This window comes from Eurosta solidaginis, chromosome 2 (assembly GCF_040869045.1).
Source record: "Eurosta solidaginis isolate ZX-2024a chromosome 2, ASM4086904v1, whole genome shotgun sequence".
Taxonomy (NCBI): Eukaryota; Metazoa; Arthropoda; class Insecta; order Diptera; family Tephritidae; genus Eurosta; species Eurosta solidaginis.
Window position 1 is genome coordinate 307,132,610 of NC_090320.1, and position 26,881 is coordinate 307,159,490.

Genomic DNA, 26,881 nt, shown 5'->3' on the forward strand with positions numbered 1-26,881 from the left:
CTAAGTCTCTTTTATTTTTTATTAATCTGGGGTATAAACTTTAAGAAACAAAAGTGATAACTAACTGAGGAGCTCTAACAAAATTTAGTTAAGAGAATTTTTAATTAACTATAAAGTGAGACAATCTTAAATTTGAAATCATTAAGCCGATCACACATTATCACGGAGTCACTACAGCAATAGAAATGGAATTGAATACGGTGCGTATACGTAACTACGCTACGCCATTCAGTAATGGGTTCAAGTTCGGCTGCCGAAAAGTTCGGTCTTATAGTTTGGATTAAGGTTTCGTTCGGTTTTGTCAAAAGAATTGGCCGAACATTCAAAGTTGTGTAAAAAGCTTTTTCCAGGTTTGAGGGATTCTGTAGGAGGTGCAATAGTCAAATGTCTAAAATGAAATCCTTCAGCTTCATTTTGTCGTATTTTTTTAATATACTTTCCATATTAAAATATGTTCTGAAAACTCTTAAAATCAGGTAGTCCTTTCATTATCCCCGGACATATTTTGCCAATTACATGCTTAACAATAACAATTAAATAGACGGACATACAATTTTGTATTATTTCTATAATAAATTTAGGCATAACAAAACAAATATAGTTTGGTGAATTAATGAAACAAGGAATTCGATCTGAGCAATTCATATAGAAGTTTTCAAAAAATGAAGAGATATTTTGAATAAAGGTGGGGCATATTGTCCCAGTAGTTGCGAAAAGGTTAAAAATGTCTTAACGTAATCCGATACGAAAATGGCATGAACTTGAGGGGGGGGGGGGTGTTAAATAAATAAAGAAAATAAATTCACTTTGCAGCATTACTATGCCAGTCAACGAACTGAGGGAAAATATAGAGATATTTCTCATTTTTGAAATCTTCACAAAGCCTTATTATTTATATGTACAGAGCTGTTAAGGATTCCAGGGTGAATGCAATTCCATTCCTGGATTAACACGTTTGAATTGCAGGCTTTTTTTTTTTTTTTTTTTTGAATAATGAATAATTTTTTTTATTCTTTTACCTCTTATAAGTAGGTAATATATTTACAATTATCCCAAATGGAATGCATTCCTTAACAGCTCTGGAATGTGCTAAATTGAATAAAAGAACACAAAGAATAAGCATAAAAAAATTCGGGATAAAGCTTTAGGATCAGTCGAAATTAAAAAGTTTGATTCTGATTTGTGATTTTTTCCCATTTGGCCGCTTAAACTAAGTTGAGTAACAAAATGTATTGTTATCGACCAAAGTGTCAAGGTTGAACTCTAGTCAACTTAAACTGAAGTTCAGACTCGCACCGAAAAGCCGGGCCTAACAAGAGAAAATGAGAATGTGGTTAATTCTTAATTTCGAACCTTGGTTAAAATTTTTTCAACTGCGGCCATGGTTCATATTTACAGCTGCGAGCACTGAAGTAGTAGTGTGAACCTACGGTTTACATTTTTGGAAATTACTAGAAAACCAAAATAATAGTTACATTCATTTTATCGCATAACTTAAGGATAGTTTTCAAATTAAATGTAGGGGCACAAAAGTAAGTAGGCCCACGTAAGATGTGTTCACATGCAAATTACCCCGAGCAGCACAAGGGTAGTATGTAAGAAAAATTCTTAAATATGTATTGTTAATATTAAAACCAAAATTGGCATACGTATTTTAGAAGTTGGTAGCATAACCATTATTTTAAATCACTGTTGCATAGAGTCTAGAAGGCATTAACATCTTTGCTACACAGCTTTTTTTTATATCCAAAGGTTTTCTATCTGATTGAAGTCAGGAATTTGAGCTGGGCTCCCCATGACCTCAATTCCATTGTCCCGAAACCACTTCTTGCCAACTTGCTTGTATGCTTCAGATCCTTATCTAGCTTAGCACCCATTCCACAATGGTTTTTATCCAAAATATTGGTGCCACTCCATGATATGAAAAACATCTCCATACCATAATACGGGATCCTCCACGCTTCAACGTCTTGTAATAAATTCTAGTCTACGTACCACATGATTTTTTTCTTAAGGTAGGGACCTTACGTGGTATTCTAGCATAGAGGTTATGTTCCCGAAGCCGTCTCCTTACGATGTACACACCACAAGGTAACTTTAGGTCATCTAAAATATCGACAACTGACGATCCAGCAACTGAAGGAGTTGGAAGTCCGTGGAGTGGCTACTTTTGGCGATAAATCCCAGCTACAAAAACGACTAAGTGTAGCTATGGTATTTGAAGGAATCTACAATGCTGAGGAGTATGTCTTTCATTATGATAGCGACAAAACAACAACAAAAGTGGAAGAAAAAGACGAAACACCGCAGACAGTGACGAACACAGTATCTGTACAAACATCGACAACGGCATCTCAGCTGGAGTCACAGGAGGCACGCATTTCAGAAATGGCGTCGCAAATGTCATCTCAATTGGATGAACAGAAGACATATATGTCATTTCAATTGGAAGCGCAAGAGGCACGTATATCTGGAATGGCGACAAACATTTCGGAACAGGTATCATCGCAGCTCTTTGCGAAACTGGACGAGCAGGATGCTAAAATTTTACAACTCGAGGACAAAATTGATGCCGAGATAGAAGCGTTGAAAGGTCTTATGCAACAGTTACAACTAAATCGCTCAGCTGTTCCAGCGAGCAATCCGAAGGTGAAAACTCCATCTTTTGACGGCTCTGTTCCTTTCGAGGTATTCAAGCTTCAAAATGAGAAGACGTCAGCAGTGAACAACTGGAATGCTGAAGATAAAGTGGCTGCTCTATTCGTAGCATTGAAGGGGCCAGCAGCCGAAATCCTACAGACGATTCCCGAAGGAGAGCGGAACAACTATGAAGCATTGATGGCCGCTGTCGAGAGACGTTATGGAAGCGAGCATAGAAAACAGATATACCAAATTGAGTTGCAAAACCGTTACCAAAAAGCAAATGAGACATTACAGGAGTTTGCTTCGGATGTTGAAAGATTGGCTCATCTTGCAAATGCGGACGCACCCGTGGAATACACAGAAAGGGTAAAGATTCAGAGCTTTATTAACGGCATACGGGACGTCGAAACGAAGCGAGCCACATACGCGTACCCAAAGTCAACATTTGCTGAAACGGTATCCCATGCACTGACTCAGGAAACAGCGTCACTTTTGAGTAAGCCCGCATACAAAGCTCATCGCGTGGAAGTGGAAAGGCCCGATTGGGTAGACACAATTTTGGAAGCACTGAAGGGATTACAACAAAATAATTCCGGAGTTATGAAGTGTTTCAAGTGCGGTAACCCAAGTCACATTGCACGTCATTGCAGAACCGGTCATGGTAGTTCCAACTTGGCTGGTCGTAAACGCAAAGCTGGAGGAGATAAACAAGAGCGAGTCAAATGTAAAAATCGAGGACTTGCCCCAGCTATGGAATGTCGTGTGATACCTATCTCGCAAACTGGAAGGAAATCGAGCAGTCTTACCGTCAAAAGAAATGTGGATGGCAAGGAGCGTGTACTGACTGTAGATACGGGCGCATCACATTGCTTGATCCGATCTGATTTGGTCAACAGGAAAGTAAAGTCATTACATGGAGCAAGATTGCGTACGATTACTGGCGAGTATAACCAAGTCCAGGGAGAAGTGGTATGTGAGGTATTAATTGGAAAAGTCATGGTTCTACACAAATTCGTTGTGACGGAGATCGTTGATGAAGTCATATTGGGAGTGGACTTCTTGGTTGACCATGACATCAGGATCGATATGCGGAGAAAAATTATGCGCTATAAGAACCAGGACATACCACTTAACTTTAGTTTGGAAAAAGGGTTCAGCAGTAATCGGGTACTGGTGGAAGAGACTCGACAAAGACCACGAAAGTCAAAGGCAAAGGTTGATAGATCGAATAGGCCAAATAAAACGAAATTAAAAGTACCTGCCAGAAAAAGACCGGCATTGACAAAACCTAATGGACGCACAACACCGAAGCAACGAATTTCCCAGAAAACATGCGAGGGTAGTTTCAAGCCAGAGCGCACTACTGTTGTGAAACGTGGGAACGATGCTGATTATGCAAAGCAAATCCGTCCAGCGCAAGCTCTACGAAGTAGTTCATCGGCCAAACAACAGAGTGTGAAGGAACGAACCAGGGTATTGAGTGGTACGATGAAACACAGGTACCATGAGAACAATAATTCGAAAGGTTTCTTGGCGGCAGATTTGGTACTGTTATACAACCCTCACCGGCGGAAAGGTGATCCATCCAAATTTCGGTGCAGTTGGGAAGGCCCGTACAAGGTTGTGAAGAAGATCAATGATACCATCTACCGCATACAAAGCATTGAGAAGAGTAGAAGAGTGGTACATTTGGAGATGCAAGCGACGTTTAGATCGAGAGATTTGTCTGATCGGGACGATCAGACTTAGGTGGAGGGCAGTGTTACGAATGTTAGCAGCACTGAGCGATGCTATCGTATCTAAGCCGATGCTAAGCAGTGACGTGAATGCACATCAATAATTCAATCATTATGTATGTACATAAACGAAACAATAACCGCGTTTACATATATGTACCATGTACGTATACGAGCAGCGGAGAGTCAATGCACAAATACATGCGTATATCTGAGATACTTCTATAAGTATGCAATGAGAAAAACTATAAACTTGTGCAATTGTAGTTATAGCTGAGAAGTTTGAGAGCTGCTGGACTAGTAGAATCTGGCAGCACCTAGAAGATCCGAACAGAGAGTATAAAAGGCAGCAGATGTAGAGGCGCTGGAATTCAGTTTGAGTTGAGCTATCAATCAGTTATTGATTAAGCACGCGATCTGGCGGCCAATAGTAGAGTTTGATTTGAGTTATCAATCAGTTTGGTTATTAAGCCAGCGAGTAGCAAAGTATAAATGTTATTGTGAAGTACTTTAATAAAGGCCATTTTTCCATTATTCAATATTGGAGTTATTTATTCAACAGTTTAGTGATTCGAACTTAGCAGAGGATTGCAAATAAGAGGATTTGCAGCAAACATGTTACAATATGTATGTATGTGGCTTTGTAAGAAACAACTTATTGTTTCTGTAGACAATCGTGCAGAACCGTCGAATCTTGGAAACGCAATTAGTCAAATTTTACTTTGCAAACAAATAGCGCCATATTTCAATCAGGAAGAGTTATGCCACATATCAAAGGACTCGGAGGAAATCGCAATGCTGATTGCAGATTTGCAGGAGTATATGCCACAGCATGAAGCCTATCTTGGTAAACATTTACTTATAAAGCTTAGAACCCCGATGTGTTTATTTTATATCATTTATTTAATTATCTATAGAACGTAATGCCGCTCTAGATTCAAATGGCTTTTGGTCATCTAAGCGCAACTGTAGCAATTTTTATAAAAACATGAATTTTTTGTGTTGCAAGTCCCGACCGAGCTATATATGAATTATTTATCTATAAGTACCCGATTTTATTTATTAAGTCTACAGTACAGGATACCTTACAGACTAGAATAATGAAAAATAATCTCGCGCAAATGAGAAGAAGTATGTATTGTAATTGATTGTAATATCTTATAGACAAATTGAATTTAGAATTCTTACAAAATCCGATTTTGACAGTGCAAAGTCAAGCTTAGTTGATGTAGAGAACAGAACATTTAATTCTCTTAGTGCACGAGCAATAGGCGCATTGCTAGCATATGTTGTTCTAAAGTTTTCCAAATAAAAAGGGTAGAACTTACGAAGATTTCTCTGAGGAATATTAAAACTAATCCGCTCAAGTAACATTGGGCAATCAATAATGCCATTAATAACGTTGAAAGCAAAGGAAATCGAGAGAACTTTCCTTCGTTTTTCCAGCGAATCCAAATTAATTAGCAATCGCCGAGAAATTGTAAGGCGGGACAGGCTCCTCAAACCTTAAGGGACGTAGAGCATGTTTTAGAAAGACCTTTTGAACTCGTTCAATTCTACTTATCGAGGGTTGATCATATGGTCTCCAAATGAAAACAGCATACTCTAGGTGTGATCGACCAAGAGAGGTAAATAGTTTCTTAAACGTATAGGGATCAGAAAACTCCGTGGAGTTGCGACGAATGAAGCCGAGAACGGAATACGATTTTAAGAGTATTAAGTTTATGTGGCCGTCCCAAGTCCTTAAACTCTGTTACATTTTGCAGCACATCATTAGCAATCCGATACGATATATCGAGAATGCTTAGACGCCTGCAATTTGTCAAATGAAAACATTTCTTTATGTTAAGGGAGAGGCGTGACTTCTCACACCATCTATGAAGATTATCCAAATCGGTCTGCAGATGAAAGGCATCTGATGTGTCGCGAACATTCGAAAAAATGTTTAAATCGTCAGCATAGAGCAAAAATTTTGAGTGCGAAAAGCATTCACTAATGTCATTAATAAAAATTATAAGAAGGAGCGGACCTAGAATGCTTCCTTGAGGAACGCCTGAAGTGGCAACAAAAGAGTTGGAGAGTGCACCATCAATGGTAACTACGCAACTTCTGCCGGTTAGGTATGATTTGAGCCATAATAAAAAAGATGAATGGAATCCAAGGCATACCAATTTATGTAATAGAATCGTATGAGAGACTTTATCAAACGCCTTTGAAAAATCCGTGTAAATTCCGTCAAGGATTCCTCTCAGACGGATGATGACGGGCTTTCCATGAAATTCTTGAAGAATTGCACCTCGCTTGTGAGGCCTCTCACGTATATTTTTAACCTTTCTCTATCTTCTGGAGTATTCATTGATGATTGAAAAACCACTTCTATCACCGCTATCTTTAAAAGTGGCAATAAGAGTGATATCTCGAACTACAGACCTATTTCTAAATTATCATCTGTTGCTAAACTGTTCGAATGCATCGTGAAAGAGAAACTTTATTTTCAAGTGAAGCATCTTATTTGTCCAAACCAACACGGATTCGTACCTGCGAGGTCAACTGTTTCCAATCTGTCGGTCTTTGCCGAGGACTCCCATTCATGCCATTCGGCATGGCCTTCAAATTGACACGATTTATACAGATATTTCCCAAGGCATTCGACAAAATTTCTCATAGTATTCTCATTGAGTGGCTGAAGTCTTACCTGCAGTGCAGGAGTTGCACGGTTGCTATAGACGGTGTGTTCTCAGAGCCATTCTGTGCTAAATCTGGTGTACCACAAGGTAGCATCTTAGGGCCTTTATTATTCATCTTATTCATAAATGATGTCTCTTCTTGTTTCAAAACGTCTAAATATCTTTTATATGCAGATGATCTTAAAATTTACTCCGTGATAAGTGGATCACATGATTCGTTAGTGCTCCAAGGGGAGCTTAATAACTTTTTTGATTATTGTGTTGTGAACAAACTCTCTCTTAATATAAATAAATGCCACAAAGTGTGTTATTCGAAGATTATTACACCGTTGGATACGTGCTATTATTTAGCGGACTCATGCCTAACTGAGGTTAGTGAAATAAAGGATCTAGGAGTGTACTTTGATAGTAGACTTAGTTTCAATACACATTTAAATTATATAATTTCTAGTTCTCTCGGAACACTGCTTTTTTCAGGCGCCACTGTTCTAACTTTTCAGATCCATATACTTTCAAGACTTTGTATTCTGCCTTTGTTCGTTCCAAGCTGGAATACGCAGCGTACATATGGAGTCCATACCACGGAGTTCATATAAATCGATTGGAGAGGGTTCAGAAGTGCTTTATTCGTTTTGCATTACGCTCTCTAAATTTTTCTGGCCCGATTCCCTCGTACGTTGCTCGTTGCAGATTAATTGGTTTATTGTCTTTATCTGATAGAATATCGCTCTTGTCAATATCTTTTATAGTTGACCTTGTGTCTGGCAAGATTGATTGTCCTTCTAAGCTTCAGCTTATTAACTTTAATGTGCCGTACAGAAACTTACGGAATTCTGATGTTTTTCGTGTTGGAGTTAACAGAACAGTTTATGGTTCCAATGGCCCATTGTGCAGAACGCTGTCTGAATATAACTGTTTCTCAAATTTTTATACTCAGTTGAGCAGAGCTCACAGAGTATATTAACTTTTATTGGATAACGGTTGGTTGTACAGGTATAAAGGAGTCGAGATAGATATAGACTTCCATATATCAAAATCATCAGGATCGAACAAAAATTCTATTGAACCATGTCCGTCCGTCCGTCCGTTAACACGATAACTTGGGTAAATTTTGAGGTATCTAGATGAAATTTGGTATGTAGGTTCCTGGGCACTCATCTCAGATCGCTATTTAAAATGAACGATATCGGACTATAACCACGCCCACTTTTTCGATATCGAAAATTTCGAAAAATCGGAAGTGCGATAATTCATTACCAAATACGGATAAAGCGATGAAGCTTGGTAGGTGAGTTGAACTTATGACGCAGAATAGAAAACTAGTAAAATTTTGGACAATGGGCGTGGCACCGCCCACCTTTAAAAGAAGGTAATTTAGAAGTTTTGCAAGCTGTAATTTGGCAGTCGTTGAAGATATCATGATGAAATTTGGCAGGAACGTTACTCTTATTACTATATGTATGCTTAATAAAAATTAGCAAAATCGGAGAACGACCACGACCACTTTTTAAAAAAAAAATTTTTTAAGTCAAATTTTAAAAGAAAAGTTAATATCTTTACAGTATATAAGTAAATTATGTCAACATTCAACTCCAGTAATGAAATGGTGCAACAAAATACAAAAATAAAAGAAATTTTCAAAATGGGCGTGGCTCCGCTCTTTTTCATTTAATTTGTCTAGGATACTTTTAATGTCATATGTTGAACAAAACATTGCCAATCCTTGTGAAATTTGGTAGAGGCTTAGATTCTAGGACGATAACTGTTTTCTGTGAAAAAGGGCGAAATCGGTTGAAGCCACGCCCAGTTTTTATACACAGTCGACCGTCTATCCTTCCGCTCGGCCGTTAACACGATATATTGAGCAAAAATCGATATATCTTTATTAAACTCAGTTCACGTACTTATCTGAACTCACTTTATATTGGTGTAAAAAATGGCCGAAATCCGACTATGACCACGCCCACTTTTTCGATATCGAAAATTACTAAAAATGAAAAAAATGCCATAATAATATACCAAATACGAAAAAAGGGATGAAACATGGTAATTGGATTGGTCTATTGACGCAAAATATAACTTTAGAAAAAACTTTGTAAAATGAGTGTGACACCTACCATTTTAAGTAGAAGAAAATGAAAAAGTTTTGCAGGGCGAAATCAAAAGCCCTTGGAATCTTGGAAGGATAACTGTTCGTGGTATTACATATATAAATAAATTAGCGGTACCCGATAGATGATGTTCTGGGTCACCCTGGTCCACATTTTGGCGAATATCTCGAAAACGCCTTTACATATACAACTACCACCACTCCCTTTTAAAAACCTCATTAATACCTTTAATTTGATACCCATATCGTACAAACACATTATAGAGTCACCCCTGGTCCACCTTTATGGCGATATCTCGAAGAGGCGTCCACCTATAGAACTAAGGCCCACTCCCTTTTAAAATTCTTATTAATAAAGGCCATTTTTCCATTATTCAATATTGGAGTTATTTATTCAACAGTTTAGTGATTCGAACTTAGCAGAGGATTGCAAATAAGAGGATTTGGAGCAAATATGTTACAATATGTATGTATGTGGCTTTGTAAGAAACAACTTATTGTTTCTGTAGACAATCGTGCAGAACCGTCGAATCTTGGAAACGCAATTAGTCAAATTTTACTTTGCAAACAAATAGCGCCAGATTTCAATCAGGAAGAGTTATGCCACATATCAAAGGACTCGGAGGAAATCGCAATGCTGATTGCAGATTTGCAGGAGTATATGCCACAGCATGAAGCCTATCTTGGTAAACATTTACTTATAAAGCTTAGAACCCCGATGTGTTTATTTCATATCATTTATTTAATTATCTATAGAACGTAATGCCGCTCTAGATTCAAATGGCTTTTGGTCATCTAAGCGCAACTGCAGCAATTTTTATAAAAACATGAATTTTTTGTGCTGCAAGTCCCGACCGAGCTATATATGAATTATTTATCTATAAGTACCCGATTTTATTTATTTATTTATTTAAATTAACACCTTTCATTTGATACCCATATCGTACAAATTCTAAAGTCAGCCCTGGTCCAACTCTATGGCGATATCTCGAAAAGACGTTCACTTATAGATTTAAGGCCCAACAAAAAAATTCTAGAGTAACCCCTGGTCCATCTTTATGGCGATATCTCGAAAAGGCGTCCACCTATAGAACTAAGGCCCACTCCCTTTTAAAATACTCATTAACACTTTTCATTTGATATCCATATTGTATAAACGCATTCTAGAGTCACCCCTGGTCCACGTTTATGTTGATATCCCGAAAAGGCGTCCAACCATAGAACAAAGGCCCATTCCCTTTTAAAATACTTATAAACACCTTTCATTTGATACCCATATCGTACAAACAAATTCTAGATTCAGCCCTGGTCCACCGTTATGGCGATATCCCTAAATGGCGTCCATGTATAGAACTATGGTCCACTCCGTCTTAAAATACTCTTTAATACCTTCCATTTGATACACTTGTCATACAAACACATTCCAGGGTTACCCTAGGTTTATTTTACTACGAGGTGATTTTCCCTTGTTTTGTCTCCATAGCTCTCAACTGAGTAAGTAATGTTCGGTTACACCCGAACTTAGCCTTCCTTACTTGTTTAGATTTAGATTTAACCTATTCTAAATCGGTAATTCATTTAAAACTAAAAACTTATTTTTTTAAGTAATCTTTAACTATCGTTTTATACTTTAATCTTAAGTGTCTGCTGTATTTTTTAGACATAAATAAATAAATAAATAAATAAATAAAATGCAATCAACCTGGAATCCAGACGAAAACGAAGAAATACAGAATTCGGTAGAGACCGCTATATTAGAGGTCGTTGAACGACCCTGCACAAATCCATGTTGATTGGAATTTATCATAGCCTTGACAGTAAAATATATTTTTTCTTTAAAAATCCATTCAAGCAACTTTGAGATGCTTGAGAGCTTGGATATTGGCCGATAGTTCCGAACGCCGCTTTTTCTCCCAATTTTGAAAAGAGGTGTGATTGTAGCTAGTTTCCAATCGTTTAGAAACGTCCCTGAAGAAAGGGATTTATTAAATATAATCTGTAATGAAGTAACTAATGCTGGACAGTTTTTGAGAAACATTGCTGACAGTCCATCACAATCTGTCTGAGAAGAAGACTTGAGACAAACTAAACCCTCCGTAATATCGTTAACGGTAATTTGAAGCTCACCGAAATTAAGAAATGACGGAATATCGCCAGAGAAGGCAGGAGACTCTCCAACATCAGACACGTAATTTGACTTAAAAAAGTCGGCAAACAGATTTGCTGCTGTATATGGGGTAGTAGCGAAGTTATTATCGTACTCAACCGACGTGGGAATGCTTGAGGCCGCCTTTTTGGATTTGACTTTTAATTTTTATTTTATTTATTTTAATTTAATGTTGTATTTGTAACAGGATTCCCCTCGCGTAGGTGAGGTTGACAATTGGGTTGCGGAAGCTTTGAATAATACAGCTTTGTAATGCGCTTATCAACCCCTTGGACCTAAATTTGATAACATTACTTTTCATTCCCAAAGTTTTATGAAAGGTGACATTTGAACTCATTCCCATTCGGAAACAGTTTGGAGCAGATTATTTGGGTATCTGTCGTCAGTTTGTATAGTTTTGAAAAATGTGCAGTGTGACTCCCTTTATTTAAACAAAAAATCAAACTCGATATATGTACATACATATCTCCTAATCTGTTCGGACAAATATTAAATATTTGGCACACATATCATTCCTGTTGATATTAGCGCATATTTCAATAAATAGTTGCATACAATTCTACAACAAAAACAAATTAATATGTGCAACATACAAACTCAAAATATACTAAATTATTGAATGTGTGTAAAATATTGCAAGACTTAAAATAGTTTACAATTGCAGCATATTGGTTTTTCAACATCATCCTTAAAAAATTTTACCCGTGTTATGACAAAGATTTGTGTACTTTTCGTCTTGAACTGTATCCCATATGTTGCATTTGGATGCCGGAGCGTTGCCTGTTTCATAAGTTTTTGCACCCTCCTTTTTGTCCATGTCATAATAGCAAGATATGTAATAGCAATGTCTATACAAATATTAGAGCAATTAAGTATTTCAAAATAGAACAAATGTACTCTGTGAGCTATGCTCGATTGTGTTAAACAATTAGGAAAGCTTACTCTTTGTCACCCGAACAGGCGGTGCAATGACCAATGGCGCATCCAACACGCGATGCCTGATCGTTTGTGATTATTATCATTGAAGGTGAATCGGTCGTTTGCCATTTCTCAAATGCTTTCGTTATTAGAGTATTGACCTTGATGCGATCTGCGCCACCCTGAATGTCGGTATTGAGACCTACCTTTTCGAAACGTGCAGTTCGATGACATTCGCTTGGCTTATCTGGGCATAAACCGGTGTGTGTGCGTGCCAAGTATGCCAATTCGTTGTCCCAAATAATATTACGCATACGCGTCGCTTTTTGAGTTCCAGCTGTCGAATCACGCAGTTTATTATGTTGCTCTAAAAAGGTTCGACGAAATTTGAAAGTTAATGGCACATGGCGCTTGAAGGTGCCATCCTCACTCTGTTACAAAGAAAAAACAAAAATGGTTACTTTTGTTTATTTCTAGGCGAGGCACGTAGTCCCTTCAGCGGCTGCAATGTACATGTAGAACCGAAAATCCAATTCGTATGAACTTACAATTGACGATGTGTCGCACATTAAGTGCTTTCCTTTGTCACACCACGATTCGGTGGAACAAAAGTAATTGAATGCGGCAACGTTGCCACAAATATTAAACGCGAATCCAATAATGATAATTAACATGATTACGGAGCTCATTGCCAAGAAATACAAAAAATGTTTACGGCAGAAACAGTTTGATGTTTTATTATACATATGTACTTATATACAAAAGGAAAGCTATTTCTATGCAGATTCGTCTTTTGGATCAAAGCTGTAAAGTAAAATGGAAATTGTAAGTGAAAAAGCTTTTGTTAGAATAAAATCGGATAAGCAAAGAATGGAATATTGTTTACGAACAACAGCAACTACACCTTCAAAGTGCAAAAAAGTATTAATTATGAGCAAAATTGGCTTAGATAAAGTTATTGTTGTGCGATAAAGGTTTTGTGGAGTGTTATCGATGCTGAAGGTCCTTTGTCGGATATAAATCCGGTACGTTCCAGTAACGACCATCTCGGGAACGATTTAATATGACCACATAGAACCTTCTAGGCCACTTTTTACTGCCGACCTTTTATATATTGAATATACACCTTTCTTCTGAAAACAACTTAGTGAATTACCCTCGTATCTATATCACAGACACTGCCTATCGGTTTGGTTCAAATTAAAGTTTTTTGTTTTTAATTATGTAATGTTTATTTTTTCAGCGGAATACAGTGCAATTACAATCAAATAACTTATATATATATATTTTTTTCCTTTTTAATATTAGCATAAAATTAGAAAGATTTTCATAGAAAATCTAAAACGTATCCATTTCTATAACGCTTCAGCTATAAATCCAAAAATATTTATTACCAAATACATACATAGTTAAATATAGATAAGGATACATATACATATTTTATTTATTAAATAAGTACGGCACAGCGCTTTAAAATTGAGCATTCCAAAATAATGTATTTTTGTATGTATTTCAAGAAAAGCAAGCATGAAAGTCTTGCTACTAATTTTGGGGGGAATCAACAATTTTCAGTTAAAATTCGGTTTCGAAATTATTTTAAATTTTTAATACAATTATACTACGGTTAAAATCAAATACAAATGCTTGCGCTTTTAAATTTGTAGTAAATTTGGCTCATAATATATTTTAAATAATTTATATACATCTACTGCTTATTGCCAATTTGTTCAAAAATTGTCTATATGCATACAATTTTACTAAACTATTCAAGTCCCATTTGTTGAGTTTCAAAATTTTGTGTACGTACAGCAAAGCATCATCATTAAATATCCTCCCACATAATTACTATTGTCAAAAGGGTAGAACCACTTCAACGCACTTAGAAAATTATCCTAATTTAAATTTACAAAAAACATTATAAACTAGTATGCATGTGTGTATGTATGTATAGATGCAAGTCTTAGCAGAAGTATGGCTTACAATTACAAAAATGACAAACTTAAATATAAATTGTATGATGATAAAGTCCTTTGTCAAAAATCGACACACGGTGTGGTGTTTATGATAGAGGCTTTGCAGCAACATTTCCCTTTTTATACAAATATTTGTACTCACATATGTAAGTATAATGAAAGGTAATTAGAAATCCAATATTGTCTAAAGAATATCTATTGAATTGTATTTGTATACAAAGGCCTTAAAAGTAGGTAATATACAATCACAAAATAAGCTACATACGCCAAGTTTATATGTATTTACATATAGTATATGTATAAGTATGTAGTATATATGTAAAATTTTTAGATAGAAATGATATAGATAGATTTAAGATGGTCGGGATGCGTTTTATGCTGTTTATAAATTCCAATTGATTTACTTAAATGTTGAGATTGAGGAACTTTTTGGGACGTTGCTGCACTCCTTTTAATCACACATTCTTATGTCAAATAACAAATTAATCACGTATGAGCACTAGCCGAAAGTTGTTCCAAACGCAGGCATAATTCTTGAGCTAAACGTAAATGCGTAGCAGCATTAGCACACGTTGATGGAGCAACAGGGCAAGCGGCATTAACAGCAGATTCTTGGGGATTCAAATGTGTCATTGCCTCTTGATAACTAGGACACACACCATGCCAGCGAGCTTTGCCACAGGCATGCGACTGTAATACGAAAAGAAGCGGAAGAGCTTAGTAAGTAAATGTACAAAATACATATGTATTTATACTGAGAGTGGATAAAGCGTTTAGATTTGAAGGTACATACCATGGTGAAATCACGCTTCCACTGTACACCACACTGTCCATCACAAAGCGGACATGGGCGCTCTAAACTATAGCCACCACATTCACTGCAATCGAGGGAAACATGATCATCAGTCCATGAAACGCCGCAGGTGAAGCAAGAGCCCATATGCTGACGCAATTCCTCAATTGTGAGTACATTGTCAACGGAAATTTCCAAAGGACTACCCACTAAATCCGATAATGACGAAGATATACTGATATTGCTGCGTCTGTAATTGACAATAAAAAAGAAAATTGTTATGATGGTTGTGCAACATATAAATAATAAAAGTTTAATATCAATTTTATTGTTAAGTTTAGAAACTATTTGTAAAGTTAACAGACATTTAAATTGAAATTAGTAATTATGCCCCTAAAAGTAGACTGTAATAACTTATTGTAGTGCAAAGCGAAATCAAAGGCCCGAACACATAAAAATAACCTATTTAAAGATCCCCATACAAACACATGCAGTCAACTGCAGCATCGTGCGCTGACAGATGCAGTCAGTGTTTGTATGGGGATCGTCAAATAGGTTATTATTATGTGTTCGGGCCTAAACTTTCATTAGCGCAGTGTCAGGATAGTACCGATTAACGGCCTTATTCCGAAGTTACCGGTAAATTTCTTATCGGAAATCGTTACCAGTTCATGTAACCGCGATTCTGGCCTGCACGGTTATATTGTAAAAAAAACAAACATGCGCAATTGAGAATAAAATGCAAATATGAACAAATTTTTGCATTAAAAAGTATTAAAATTGTTTAGAACTTCGTGTACATTAACATTGATATACTTTTTTTTGTTTAATTGGTTCAAACAAATATTTAGCTAACACGTGCAACTTTGCGTGGTAACGAGACGCTACCATCTATGTTTCTGGTAACGCTGTTATCCGCATCAGAATACGAAAAGTCGTTTGTTAGTTTCGTAAACAGTAAAATAAATGTTGGTACCAGTTTAAAATAAGGGTTCACATCGAAAAGTGATGTCGGGCAGAAATGTGCTTAAACCAAATATTTATGGATAAGCATGGAGAAAGGAGCATTCATACATCACAAACTTAAGCCTTTATATGGCTTTGCTTCGACTGTATATCACAGTCAAATTTCAGTATAAACAAAGTAAAAAAAATGATGGCCTAAACATTTGGGTATATTTTATTCTCGTCAACTTCGCACTCCATTTTCAGTACATTTTCACTTGGCAAGAGCGTATAGAGGCCTTGTTTCAAAGTATGTTCTGAAATTTATGCAGAGGTGTGACCATGATTTTTCGATGTTGAGTATTAAGGAACATGGTTTTAATTCCTCTCATGCATTCCGATATATTGTAGCAACTTTATGCTTTACAGATGTACAAAAATTAACAAATATTGCAAGAAGTAGAGCAAACCAGAAATTTCGAGCTCGGCGAGGAAAATCCTATCAGAATTGATTATAATAACTTGGGCAACAAACAGTTTACATTTTGTTGCGTCCCAATGAAGCCTGATCCAGATACCGATAAAAATTTTAACATGTGATCCTTATCCTGTTGATTTGGTTTTTTGTGGAACATTTTTTAAAGATTGCCCTCATTACTTGTTAGCACTTCAGACATATGCACGAGAGCATCCGATATTTATACATCATATAGAAAAACTATACATTTTTTATTTGCGTAGCTGCAACAAAATATGAAAAATGCAAGAACCACAACATTATGTGCAATTGCTTTTTTCACAAAGCTCCTGATAGGAGCAAAATTAGCCTTGGAACGATGGTTATTTACATAGTTCAAACTAGTTTTAACTGCAGACCCTTTTGTTAAGCATTAGTATTCTAGTTTTTTTAAGTACAAAATCCCAGATAATCTTATATGAAAAATATTTCGCATTTGTGGCATGGTTTAAATAACTAATAATACTAGTTCTTAGTTTGATAATTTGTTTTAACTTTTTAAGTAAAATTTTATGGAGCGATTCAAGAAAAAAAAAACTTTGAAAATAACAGACACCCCATTATATGTATACATCAGTTGAGTGCTGCCAACTCTCATAGTACTGATCCAGATCGTTGCATGAGATTTAATCGTGATCGAGAGCTGGATGGCTTATTAGAACGCCCCAATCATCTCCTTCGACTAGATAGCCAGAAAGCAAAGCAAAATACGCAAATTCGACTTGCATGCCGTGCACTCCCCGTTGCATTAATGATTGAAGACCGACTTGGAGTACATAAACGCATATATACAAATATATATAAACAAACATACCTATATAGTTATTTATATAGGCGACCGTTGGATGCTAAACATTTATATTTGCGACGCAGTAACGCATACGGCGGCGAATAGTTAATAGCTCTCAAACGGGCAAGGGACTACACTTAACATTTAACCGTCAATTTAGCAAGTCGACGCCAGCGTGAAAAATTTAAATTATGCACATTGGAACGTAACGGGAAATCAGTGAAACGATGAAGTGAAAAAAATGCGTTCATACCTACATTTGAATAAATTTTTGTTTGAGTATTTCGCCATTTTCATGAGACCGACGTTATGTTGCTCAAAAATCGAAGTAATCAAAGCAGTTCTAGTATTGTAATTTATCAAAAAATATTACATGAAGGGATTTTGTGCAAATGGTCTAGCTTCGCTGCATTGCATACTTGCGTAACATATTTTTTACCATACACTAACAAAATATACGGTTGTTGATTTGCTACGTCATTGCAAATACGCAACATGAAAAACCGCAGTTTATTTTTCCAATATTGAATATCAAATCAGCAATGTTATAACAAAACAAAATTTGGAGAGAAACAATTTAAAACTACAAAAGGTGCTCACGATCCGTAGCTTATATTTGCTATAACAACGTTTCCAACATCAAATATAAAAAATTCTGAACTCCCAGGGTAAGGGAGTATAAGGGTACTTTTTGGTACTTTTCGTAATTTCTGCCCCATTTTAACAGATAGAAGCTTCGAATTTCATACAATGCTTACATATGTATATTACAAAAAATGTTGTCTAAAAAAATCATATAGATCGGTCATATATATAACTTATATCACATGTTTGCAACGCATCAACAAAAATAAACTACGGTTTTTGAGGTTGCGTATTTACCATGACGTAGCAAGTGCAAAGCCGTATATAATTTTTTATATAAAGCTTCTATTGCATATTTAGAACTACCATTCTTTTCGTTTCTTTTTAATTTACATTTCGTCGGGCTTAGAGGGCAAACCTGCCAAGTACCGTTTTTTCCAAACATGACATTTTGGTACAGTTTGATAGAGAAAAAGCTAATGCACCACCAGTCATCACAGTAACATCAAATATTGGCCACACACGAAGCAAATCAACTTTATGATGGTTCCACTTCCTTTGCTCTCAATGAAAAATTCAAATACATTTTGCCTTTCATGTAAATTTTTTGTTTGTGTCGGTTAGCAAGTTTGCACTCCATGCTGACGATTTATAGAAATCGCGTAAAAGGTTATTATATAATATAATATTTAATGCAGGGCCATAGTAATAAAGTTCAACTACGGCTTTATGTAAATCGTTATATAATTAAATTTAAATAATTTGTATGGAACTAAATTATATGTATTAGACAACTTACCCCAAAGGACTGCAGATATCAGAGAATTGTGGACCATGTACGCTGGCTAAAGACATTGCTGTTGGAACTGCAAATAAAAAGAACGAATGTTTGTAAATACATTTTGCTTTTTTGAGCTTTTAAGGGTATAATTTGTTGTTGTCTTTTCCAGTTATGTTTATTTTATACAATACGAAATTGCAATGTCGACAAGAATGAAGTCTAGGATGACCTTTATAGCTTGCATACACTTTTTGTAATTTACTTTTTCCCTGCGTTTGTAAAAAGCCCCGGAGTGGAGTAAGACGACGAACGAAAACCAGCAAGTGCATCGATATTTTTAGCAATAGCGTTGTAATTGAAAAAGATCGACTGTTGTCAACAATATTCCATCTATCAAGTATATGCAAGTGCTTACTTTCTAACATACACATATAAATATGTAGTATTTGCATTAGGGTGGTTTCCAATTTTGTTAAACTACAAAGTCAGACTGCTCATAAAAATATTTGAAAACTATGCTTAAATCGAATAACCGGAAAACCGGTCGCAAAACCACTGCAGACTAGAAATTGGAGTTAAGTACTTCCCAACAAACATTAAGGTTAGAGAACGATTAGAAAACGAATTAAATTCTAATGTATTTCTCTAAGGTAAAATGTCAGAGAACGATTTGCAAAACTGTCGAGAATTATAGGAGGGGGACTTTGTTATCGATATCGGGAATTGGATTCCAATTCTAATCGAATTCTAACACCAGTTTCTAATTGATTTCTAATGTGAATTTTACATTGAAGCGTAATTAATTTCCATTATTTAAAATCAAATAAATTTGTATTCTCTTATATTTTTTGATCATACTCCAAAACCTAACTTAAACGAAATTTGCCGGTATCGATGGGGAATCTTCAGTATTTACCTCTGCTTTGATTTGAGGCATGGATGAGGGCACGTTTTCTTAATAATGCCAGTCAAATGTATGTTTACAGTTTGCTCAATTTCCCTTTTTCATTTTTATTATTACCAAATCACTTACCAAATACCAATATTTTCGCACAACTTTTCACAATTTTTATTTCTTTTGTATAACACTAAGGATGAGTGATCATGTCGTGCAAATTATCCAAGTTGTAACAACATCGCATTTCTAGTGTTTCTCAAATCGTTCTCTAATCGAATTCCAACCTAGTTCTCTAACCTAGTTTTCGATTAGAGATGCATTAGAGGACTCAATTAGAATTCTAATGTAAAATTCCAAGATTTCTCTAACGTTAGAAACGGTTTGCAAAAGGGAGCTTACGGTGGTAGTTAAGAGATATTTTTTTTAGAATTTTTAGTCGACTTTAAGCCAAAACTATGGTAGTGGGTATTGAAATTTCGCCAAAATCAATTTATTATTATATATATAATAATGTTACATAACTGGCCATAAGCAGCAAAATGTTGAAATGAAATTATTATTATAGTAAAAATAAAAAGGTTTGTTAGGCTAACTGGGAAGATCTATCATGTTCTGATTATTTGCAAGGAACCTGGATAGTTGTACAAAATTTCAGCAGCAAAATTTCGGCAACATTTATGAATATATGGTAATATGCAGTGCGACTAATGTAACTATAAAAATAGTTATACCCGTTTGTGTGTATGTGGGCATGTGAATTGCGTGGCTATTTTAAGAAAATCATATTTTCAATTGCAAAACCGCAGATTTGAGTCAGCGTGACAACATTGTTGTGAATTTTTTGCGTTGCATTTTTCAAATAGAAACACTAGATAGCTAAAGGATTAAGATGATTACAAATTAGTTACAAGCAATAATCGCTTATGTTCTATCTTTTTACATAGGACTTAGGCCATTATGGCTTATAACCACAGATATATAGATGAAATCTTTAAACGAGTCCCAATCTAATTGTCCCCTGTGATACTGTGGCGAGCATTCAAAAATCTCTGAGTTTTCTCTAGTTAATATAAAAAAAAAATATAAGATGTATAAAGGTGTACTCGCAATTAGGTAAAATCTCAAAAAAAAAAAAAAAAAGTATTAACTTTAACAACTTTTCAAGGAACTAATACGCATAAAAAACAAATTTATATAAAAACATATTTTTTTCCATTGAAATTATTAGAATGCTGCAAAAAATAGAGATGCGAAAAATCCAATTTACTTATACAACAACTAATGAAAAGGCTAAAAAGCTGAGTGTTTACACTTCTACTGTGACTCACAAAAAATTTACTCGTAATTGGCAAAGCAAAAATGGCAAACATACAAAGCAACGAAATTAGATGGAGGATGATGATTGTATGTATTAAGTAATAAATGAATGATTCGCAGTGATAAGTCAACAACTTTAATATACCAAGTTGTGTGAGTGAGTTTGTGTGTGTATGATCGTGTTCCGGTTGTTGGGCTTTTTTGCTGCCTGTTGCCTGCCGCCTGCTTTTTGCCTTTCAACTTTTTACATTGGGATTAACCACATAAATTTAATTGGAATTATTTGTTGAAATAATAAATCGTATATAGTATTGTTAAAATGTTTACGTACTTATTAGTCTGATGCGTCATTTCAATCTTTTAAAAAAATGTTGGAAAATACAAAATTTTTGTATCGATTGTGAAGAAATCCAATTTGTTGTTAAATATCAAGAGTAACTGGTTTAAAGAAATAATAATGATGGCCAAATTTAGATTTAAGCAACGTTAATGTACAAACGCAAGGTTATTACGAATGTACTATGTGTGTATGTAACTGTTAAATACTGTTCGTCATACACAATTCACTGAACTTTTTAATTTACAAAATTTGCTATGTTAATCATCTCATTTCTTTATCTGATATATCTACATATACTGCCTATTTATATACATATGTGCATATATGTATATACATGCATGCATATCTGCATGTCGTGGCTACAGCTTGCCCAAATATTCCAACTGAATTGTTAATTACCTACTCACGATAGTCTAATAAAAGATAAGGAAGAAAAAAAATTTGTAAAATACGGCTATGAATTTCATATATAGTCTAAGAGCCCGTGACTACCAGACGCCCCTAGCCTAAGAAGCCCCTAGCCACTTTCCATAGTAGCTTTGTCCAGCCAGGCACTTTTTATAATGCAAAACTGTACTTTTTCATAAGCTGAAAGTTTTTTATGGCAAACAAAATTTGAATAGTTTTTTTAAAGGTTTTGTTTTCGAATTTCAGTATAAAATTGCTTCGATGGTATTTGAAGTTTAGAAGGATTAAAAGTGTCTGGCTAATCAAAGCCACTATGGAAAGTGTCTGGCAATGAGGCTAGTGGCTTCTTATATCGTGACGAAGACCATATATGAAAATCAGTCTTTATAAAATGACGAAAGAAAGGTCTATTTTTCTGCAAAATTTTTGCACGATATCTGTTAAAGTCACTATGACTCAAGTTTTATAATAGACCAACGATCCTGCTTCAGTTGGAAGTATGCAATGACGAAATTTCAACTGACGAAGGTCTGGGCTCTTGCTCTAATAACTTGATTTAGTTTTCACTTTGAAATGTCGTTTTGTTTTTTCTTTTGAATTAGCAACGTCTTGGCAACAACTTTACCGCGAAATCGCCATGCTACATATTTTAACAGAACAAGGGATACTCAGTCAGTCGAATAAATAGTTAGCATTTAAGTTGAAAAGTTCTAGCAGATGAAAGCAAGATGTTCAAAGCACAAGAGGAAAGTGGTATTAGAAACCAATTAAAAAACTACACAATACGATTGTTAGTACGACCCGTTTCGGAATGTCTGCTGTTTAAACTTGAAAAAAACTTTTGAAATATGAAAAGGTTTGAAATAGATATCCTACAAGGAACATGCCTAAATATGCATGAATACTTGAGTATGCCGTAGATGTGTATACAGATAAAATGTCTTGCAGTCTTTCTTTATCATATTAATTTTTGAATATAATCAAATATTAGATGAACTGTCATAACTAGACTATAAGATGATTACTCCAAACATCTACAAAAACGTTTATTAATGTCAACTTTAAAACAAAATGCATTTTTTTTAATCCTACAGCCATTTTTATTAAGATGCAGAAACGTGAAGGTTTGTACAGCTGGATAATGGAGAGCTTGACGCGCGTTGCTTCACCCTTATCACTTTGCTTTTGGTTTAGGCGTTTGACGTCAATGACAATGCAAATTTACGGCAACAATTTTTTGTCTCGCGATTTTTATTATCTATTCTAAAGTCAAACAAGATTATGCATGTACACATGAGTAATTTATCAAAATTTAAGGAAATACTGGCGTTTCGGGCTGAGCACTTTTAAGCAGAAACTATACATTTTTTTTCTAATTAAGAAAACTGCGTTGAATTGCTAGTGGCAGAGATTTAACGCCCATTTAGCCACATGCAATTTTTGATTGTAAAACACAATGCCACGACAGAGGGACGGATTGCATGTGGCAACGGAATTACATAACGTGCAAGCAAATAGCACGCAGGTGAACTTTTATATAAACCAAGATTCCGCAAATACCTACAATCGTGTATTGGAAATTAATTAAATTAGGGGCACAAATTGCAAGGAAGAATCAAAAATGATAATAGAAAAAAAAAACAATGCACAAATTCTTTAATGAAGTCTAGCATTTGCACGAATATGTATTTATGTATGTAGATGGTAATATGCAAATAGTTAGTATAACGAAAGTTAGGTTACATTCGGCTTCTGTAAGACCCATTTGCATAACTACCCAGGTGAAAGGGGGTCATTAGGGGAAACCGGCTGAGTTTTTTTTTTTTTGTATTTTGTAGTTTCAACAAGGAATCGGCTAATACTAGTTCGAGCTGCATCGCAGCTGCTTACATTGGCTCAGGGTGATTTTAATTATATTACCGTAAATATAAAAATACATAAATCAAATATGAAACTCAAATCGATGGTGGGTATTAGTATCAACAAATAGAGGGCATCGAACATTTGACGCCGTCGAAGTGTGCGACGTAAACAAAACAGTAACGAAATATCGAAACAAAAATGTTTAGCGTTTTCGAATAGAGTAAATATTTACAATACTCGAAAAGCGCTATTCGCCTGCAATTAAAGAAATTCGAAAGCAATAAGAATGAGTTAAATATAAAACTTCGGGGAAACACAATTATTTTGCAGCTTAAACAACAACAGGGAGTTATGATGGTGATCTTCTATCACCAACCATTGTAGGGGTATATTTGCTACAGCGTTCCGATCCCATCGGTTTCGGCAAATAGAACATCAAAATTCACCCTTTTAGCAAATTTCACAAAACTAATCAGTTAGACAGATCGTAAGAACCACAGTCAGATGGGCATAGCTAAATAAAGTTTTTTTCTTCTGGGACCCACAACCAGCGAAGCAAACTTAATACATTAGTGTATGCAAGGTATACAAATAAAAATTGTGTTTACGCAATATAAATGAAAACAATGAAAAAATTGTCAATTGGTGTCAGAAAACTTTTTGCGTTTTTTGAAAATTTGCAATAATTACAATGCGTTTCACAGTTAATAAGCGCGAAACAGGAAAACATTTAATTGCATTTGTTGTAGAGATTTATAAGGAAAAAGATCTCTCAGCCGGATGTATATTGCATAAACCTTGTGTTTATGCCATATATGTAAATAATATGTTATAATGTATCTTAAACCTAAGAGAGTTAACTCAAAAACCTGCAATTTTGAAGGTGTTAACATTATTTGATTTCTTGATCTAGTACTAACCGACTCGCAAGATTAACCCAAATTATCTCCATCAGTTACTGAGCAGTTTTTCATATTTCCGAGCATGTTTTTTTTTGTCTGGATGGGTCCCTATATCTATTTTAATAAATTAACAAATTTTCATAACAATGGACATGAGACTTAAAGAATTTGTTAAAAAAACTTATTCATACATACATATATATATATTAAATACTCACTATTTTATTTTAATGATACTCCAAAAAAGTAAATGATTTTTGTATTTGAAGGAATGTTTAGCCTGTTTTCTTTATAACGGTTAATGAGGATCGGTTACAATTTCGCACTCAGATCTTTCAAATACTCGGTAATATTTTTTATCAAAAACACATTCGTTAATCTCTTTTTATTTAGAATGTCAATGATTGTATTCAGACTTTAAGTTTCTAATGTTTTTTTTTTTTCAAATATTTTAAACTGAACAATTTCACAATTTTTCCAGTTTATTTCACAGATATTTAAGTTTCTAATTCATTTGATTTTGACTGCTTCCGCTTTTGTTTTGCATTCAGTGATTTTTTGTTTTATTTTGAACACTGCTAGACCAACAAGCTGCTTCTGCTACTATTTAACAGAACACGTCGACTCAACTCAAACGACTGAAATCATATGCTATGTGGGGTCGACTTTTATGAGATTTCGCCTTCAAATGCAGACGCAACTACACAGCTGCTTCGTGTTGGTGGTTGGTTGGCGTTTGGCGGTTAGAGTAAACTGAACCGACGACATTCATTGTATCGAGTGCACTGTACGTACATTCCACCAGCCCATATACACACACGTAGGCATACACATACTATGTACATAAAATTTATAAATTTTTTTTGTGCCCAAATGCACACATATACCATTTATTGCCTTTGCAACGGTCGTACTTTATTTAACACAAACAAATCGAAAGAGTACACAGCGGCAGGGTGAGTACTGAACAAAGCAGTTGTGAGAGTAAGCCACGGCGGTGAACGGGTGGTATGAGTGATCACCAGTTTTGCCCAGCACGGTTGCCACTTTTGTCCATTTGGACCAAAAATGGTCCTTTCCGACGCTATTTCGTCCGCTGGTCCCTTTTTCAATTTTGGTCCTTTTTTGGTACTTTTGTTTATTTTTTCACTGACAACCCTTATATAATTTTCAATTTACCTCAATGGATTTCTTACGAAAAAAATTGCTGTCATTAAAGTGTAGCAGAACAATGGCACTTCACCAAGCAGATAGTTTATACAAGTTTTGGATCTAGAAGCAGAGCAAATTTCAAAAACTTTGCGTGATAAATTTTTGTCACTATTTGAGCTTAAAAAAAGTTTTTGGAAATGCTTGTGCGTCTCAAAGAAATTTTACGGTGTTTGCCAGTGACCAAAGCATGAGACTAATTTATTTTATATTAAGTGCACTTGCCACTCCCCTAATTCACGTTCAAGTTATGTTATATTTCTCAGACAGGCGAAAGCAAATTAATGAGTTTAAGGAAATCCAAGACTATTGCAGTGTTAAACCACGCAGACATTTGTTTTACGGCGTTTCTGTCATATTTCCGGCCTGCACTAAAGAGTTCAATCAAAAAAAGCTTGTTTGCCGATATTATACCATCAATATGAAGCACGTCTTGAGTAACTTCAGGTACAATGATTATATCAAAATTCTGAATATTTAAAAAATTTCAGTATACGTAATTACGATAATCAATATCAATATTTTTATTGGAAGTAATGCAGACATATTTTTTGGAAGCCACTACTTTACAAATGCTCAATGTATATTTGATATAAACGCTGTGTGCCAAATTATTCCCGTTGGAGAGCAGAACCCCAGAAACTTTAATAACAACATTGTTAACTAATTTCTCCTACCTATGTAGTTAAATGTGATCAAAATTTCATCACAACACAGTTTAAACTTTTAAGACTTTTCAATGGCTAATCTGAGGACTGTTACTGGTTTCAATAAATGTGAGTTTTGAAATATTGTGGCGAATTTTCACATCACTAAATAAATGCACAACAACAAAAACATTAAAGCAAGCTACATAAACACATTAATCATCATTTACCCACATACATACCCGGCAACGGAGAGATACTCATAAACACATGTAATCATCAGCGAAGTAGTACTCACATATACACACGCATATGGCTATGCGAGAGGCTATAAACTACAAATACACACGCATATAGCTGGCAACCAAGTAGGAAATTCAAGAAGAAGAAACGTCTAGACATTTGGAGAAATATGCGGACAACGCAACAGAGAGTATAAAAGTAGGGCACGCTGAGTATTCAGTAATCAGTTTGTTTTAAAGTATGTGTTATTGTGAAGTACCTTAAAGTAGTCTAATAAAGACCATTTTGCATCACTGAATATTGGAGTTATTTATTCGACAATTTAGCGATACGAACGTTTGCAGAAGGTTGGAAATAAGAGGAATATCTCTAAATTCGTTACAATATATATTTTTCTCTAAATCAAATT

General features: G+C 35.2%; 2 protein-coding genes and 1 long non-coding RNA gene across 5 annotated transcripts in view; 1 reads left to right on the forward strand and 2 right to left on the reverse strand.

Annotated features, from left to right (window-relative positions):
• Positions 1-11,770: 11,770 nt before the first annotated feature.
• Positions 11,771-13,120, reverse strand: LOC137241408 (allergen Tab y 5.0101-like). Its single transcript, XM_067768967.1, has 3 exons — positions 12,810-13,120; positions 12,286-12,692; positions 11,771-12,191 (listed from the first exon to the last, which is right to left on the reverse strand). Exons 1-3 carry the CDS (start codon positions 13,005-13,007, stop codon positions 12,032-12,034), a joined length of 765 nt encoding a protein of 254 aa, XP_067625068.1. The 5' UTR covers positions 13,008-13,120; the 3' UTR covers positions 11,771-12,031.
• A 347-nt stretch (positions 13,121-13,467) lies between these two features.
• Positions 13,468-26,881, reverse strand: part of Pino (Pinocchio) — a 73,669-nt gene continuing 60,255 nt past the window's right edge. Inside the window, exons 3-5 of the mRNA XM_067768968.1 lie at positions 18,664-18,730; positions 15,028-15,277; positions 13,468-14,924 (exon numbers count right to left, since the gene is read on the reverse strand). Of these exons, the coding sequence (XP_067625069.1) occupies positions 14,721-14,924; positions 15,028-15,277; positions 18,664-18,730 (521 nt within the window). The 3' untranslated portion in view covers positions 13,468-14,720. The remainder of the gene's footprint in view (positions 14,925-15,027; positions 15,278-18,663; positions 18,731-26,881) is intronic.
• LOC137241410 (uncharacterized) lies at positions 17,400-26,756 on the forward strand. Of its 3 annotated transcripts, none has more exons than XR_010949997.1 (3): positions 17,400-17,702; positions 25,849-26,029; positions 26,117-26,756. It is a non-coding gene; the product is annotated as an uncharacterized lncRNA (long non-coding RNA). The 3 variants fall into 3 exon arrangements; XR_010949999.1 differs by having other exon boundaries at positions 17,400-17,607; XR_010949998.1 differs by lacking the exon at positions 17,400-17,702 and adding an exon at positions 23,025-25,329.

Bases quoted from the DNA above. Each gene is read 5' to 3' on its own strand.
- LOC137241408 (XM_067768967.1), bottom strand. From the start codon at position 13,007: ATGTATAATAAAACATCAAACTGTTTCTGCCGTAAACATTTTTTGTAT. The intron at 12,693-12,809 runs GTAAGTTCATAC...TCTTTGTAACAG, and splicing joins TGTGCGACACATCGTCAATT to AGTGAGGATGGCACCTTCAA. The intron at 12,192-12,285 runs GTAAGCTTTCCT...ATATTTGTATAG, and splicing joins GCCTGTTCGGGTGACAAAGA to ACATTGCTATTACATATCTT.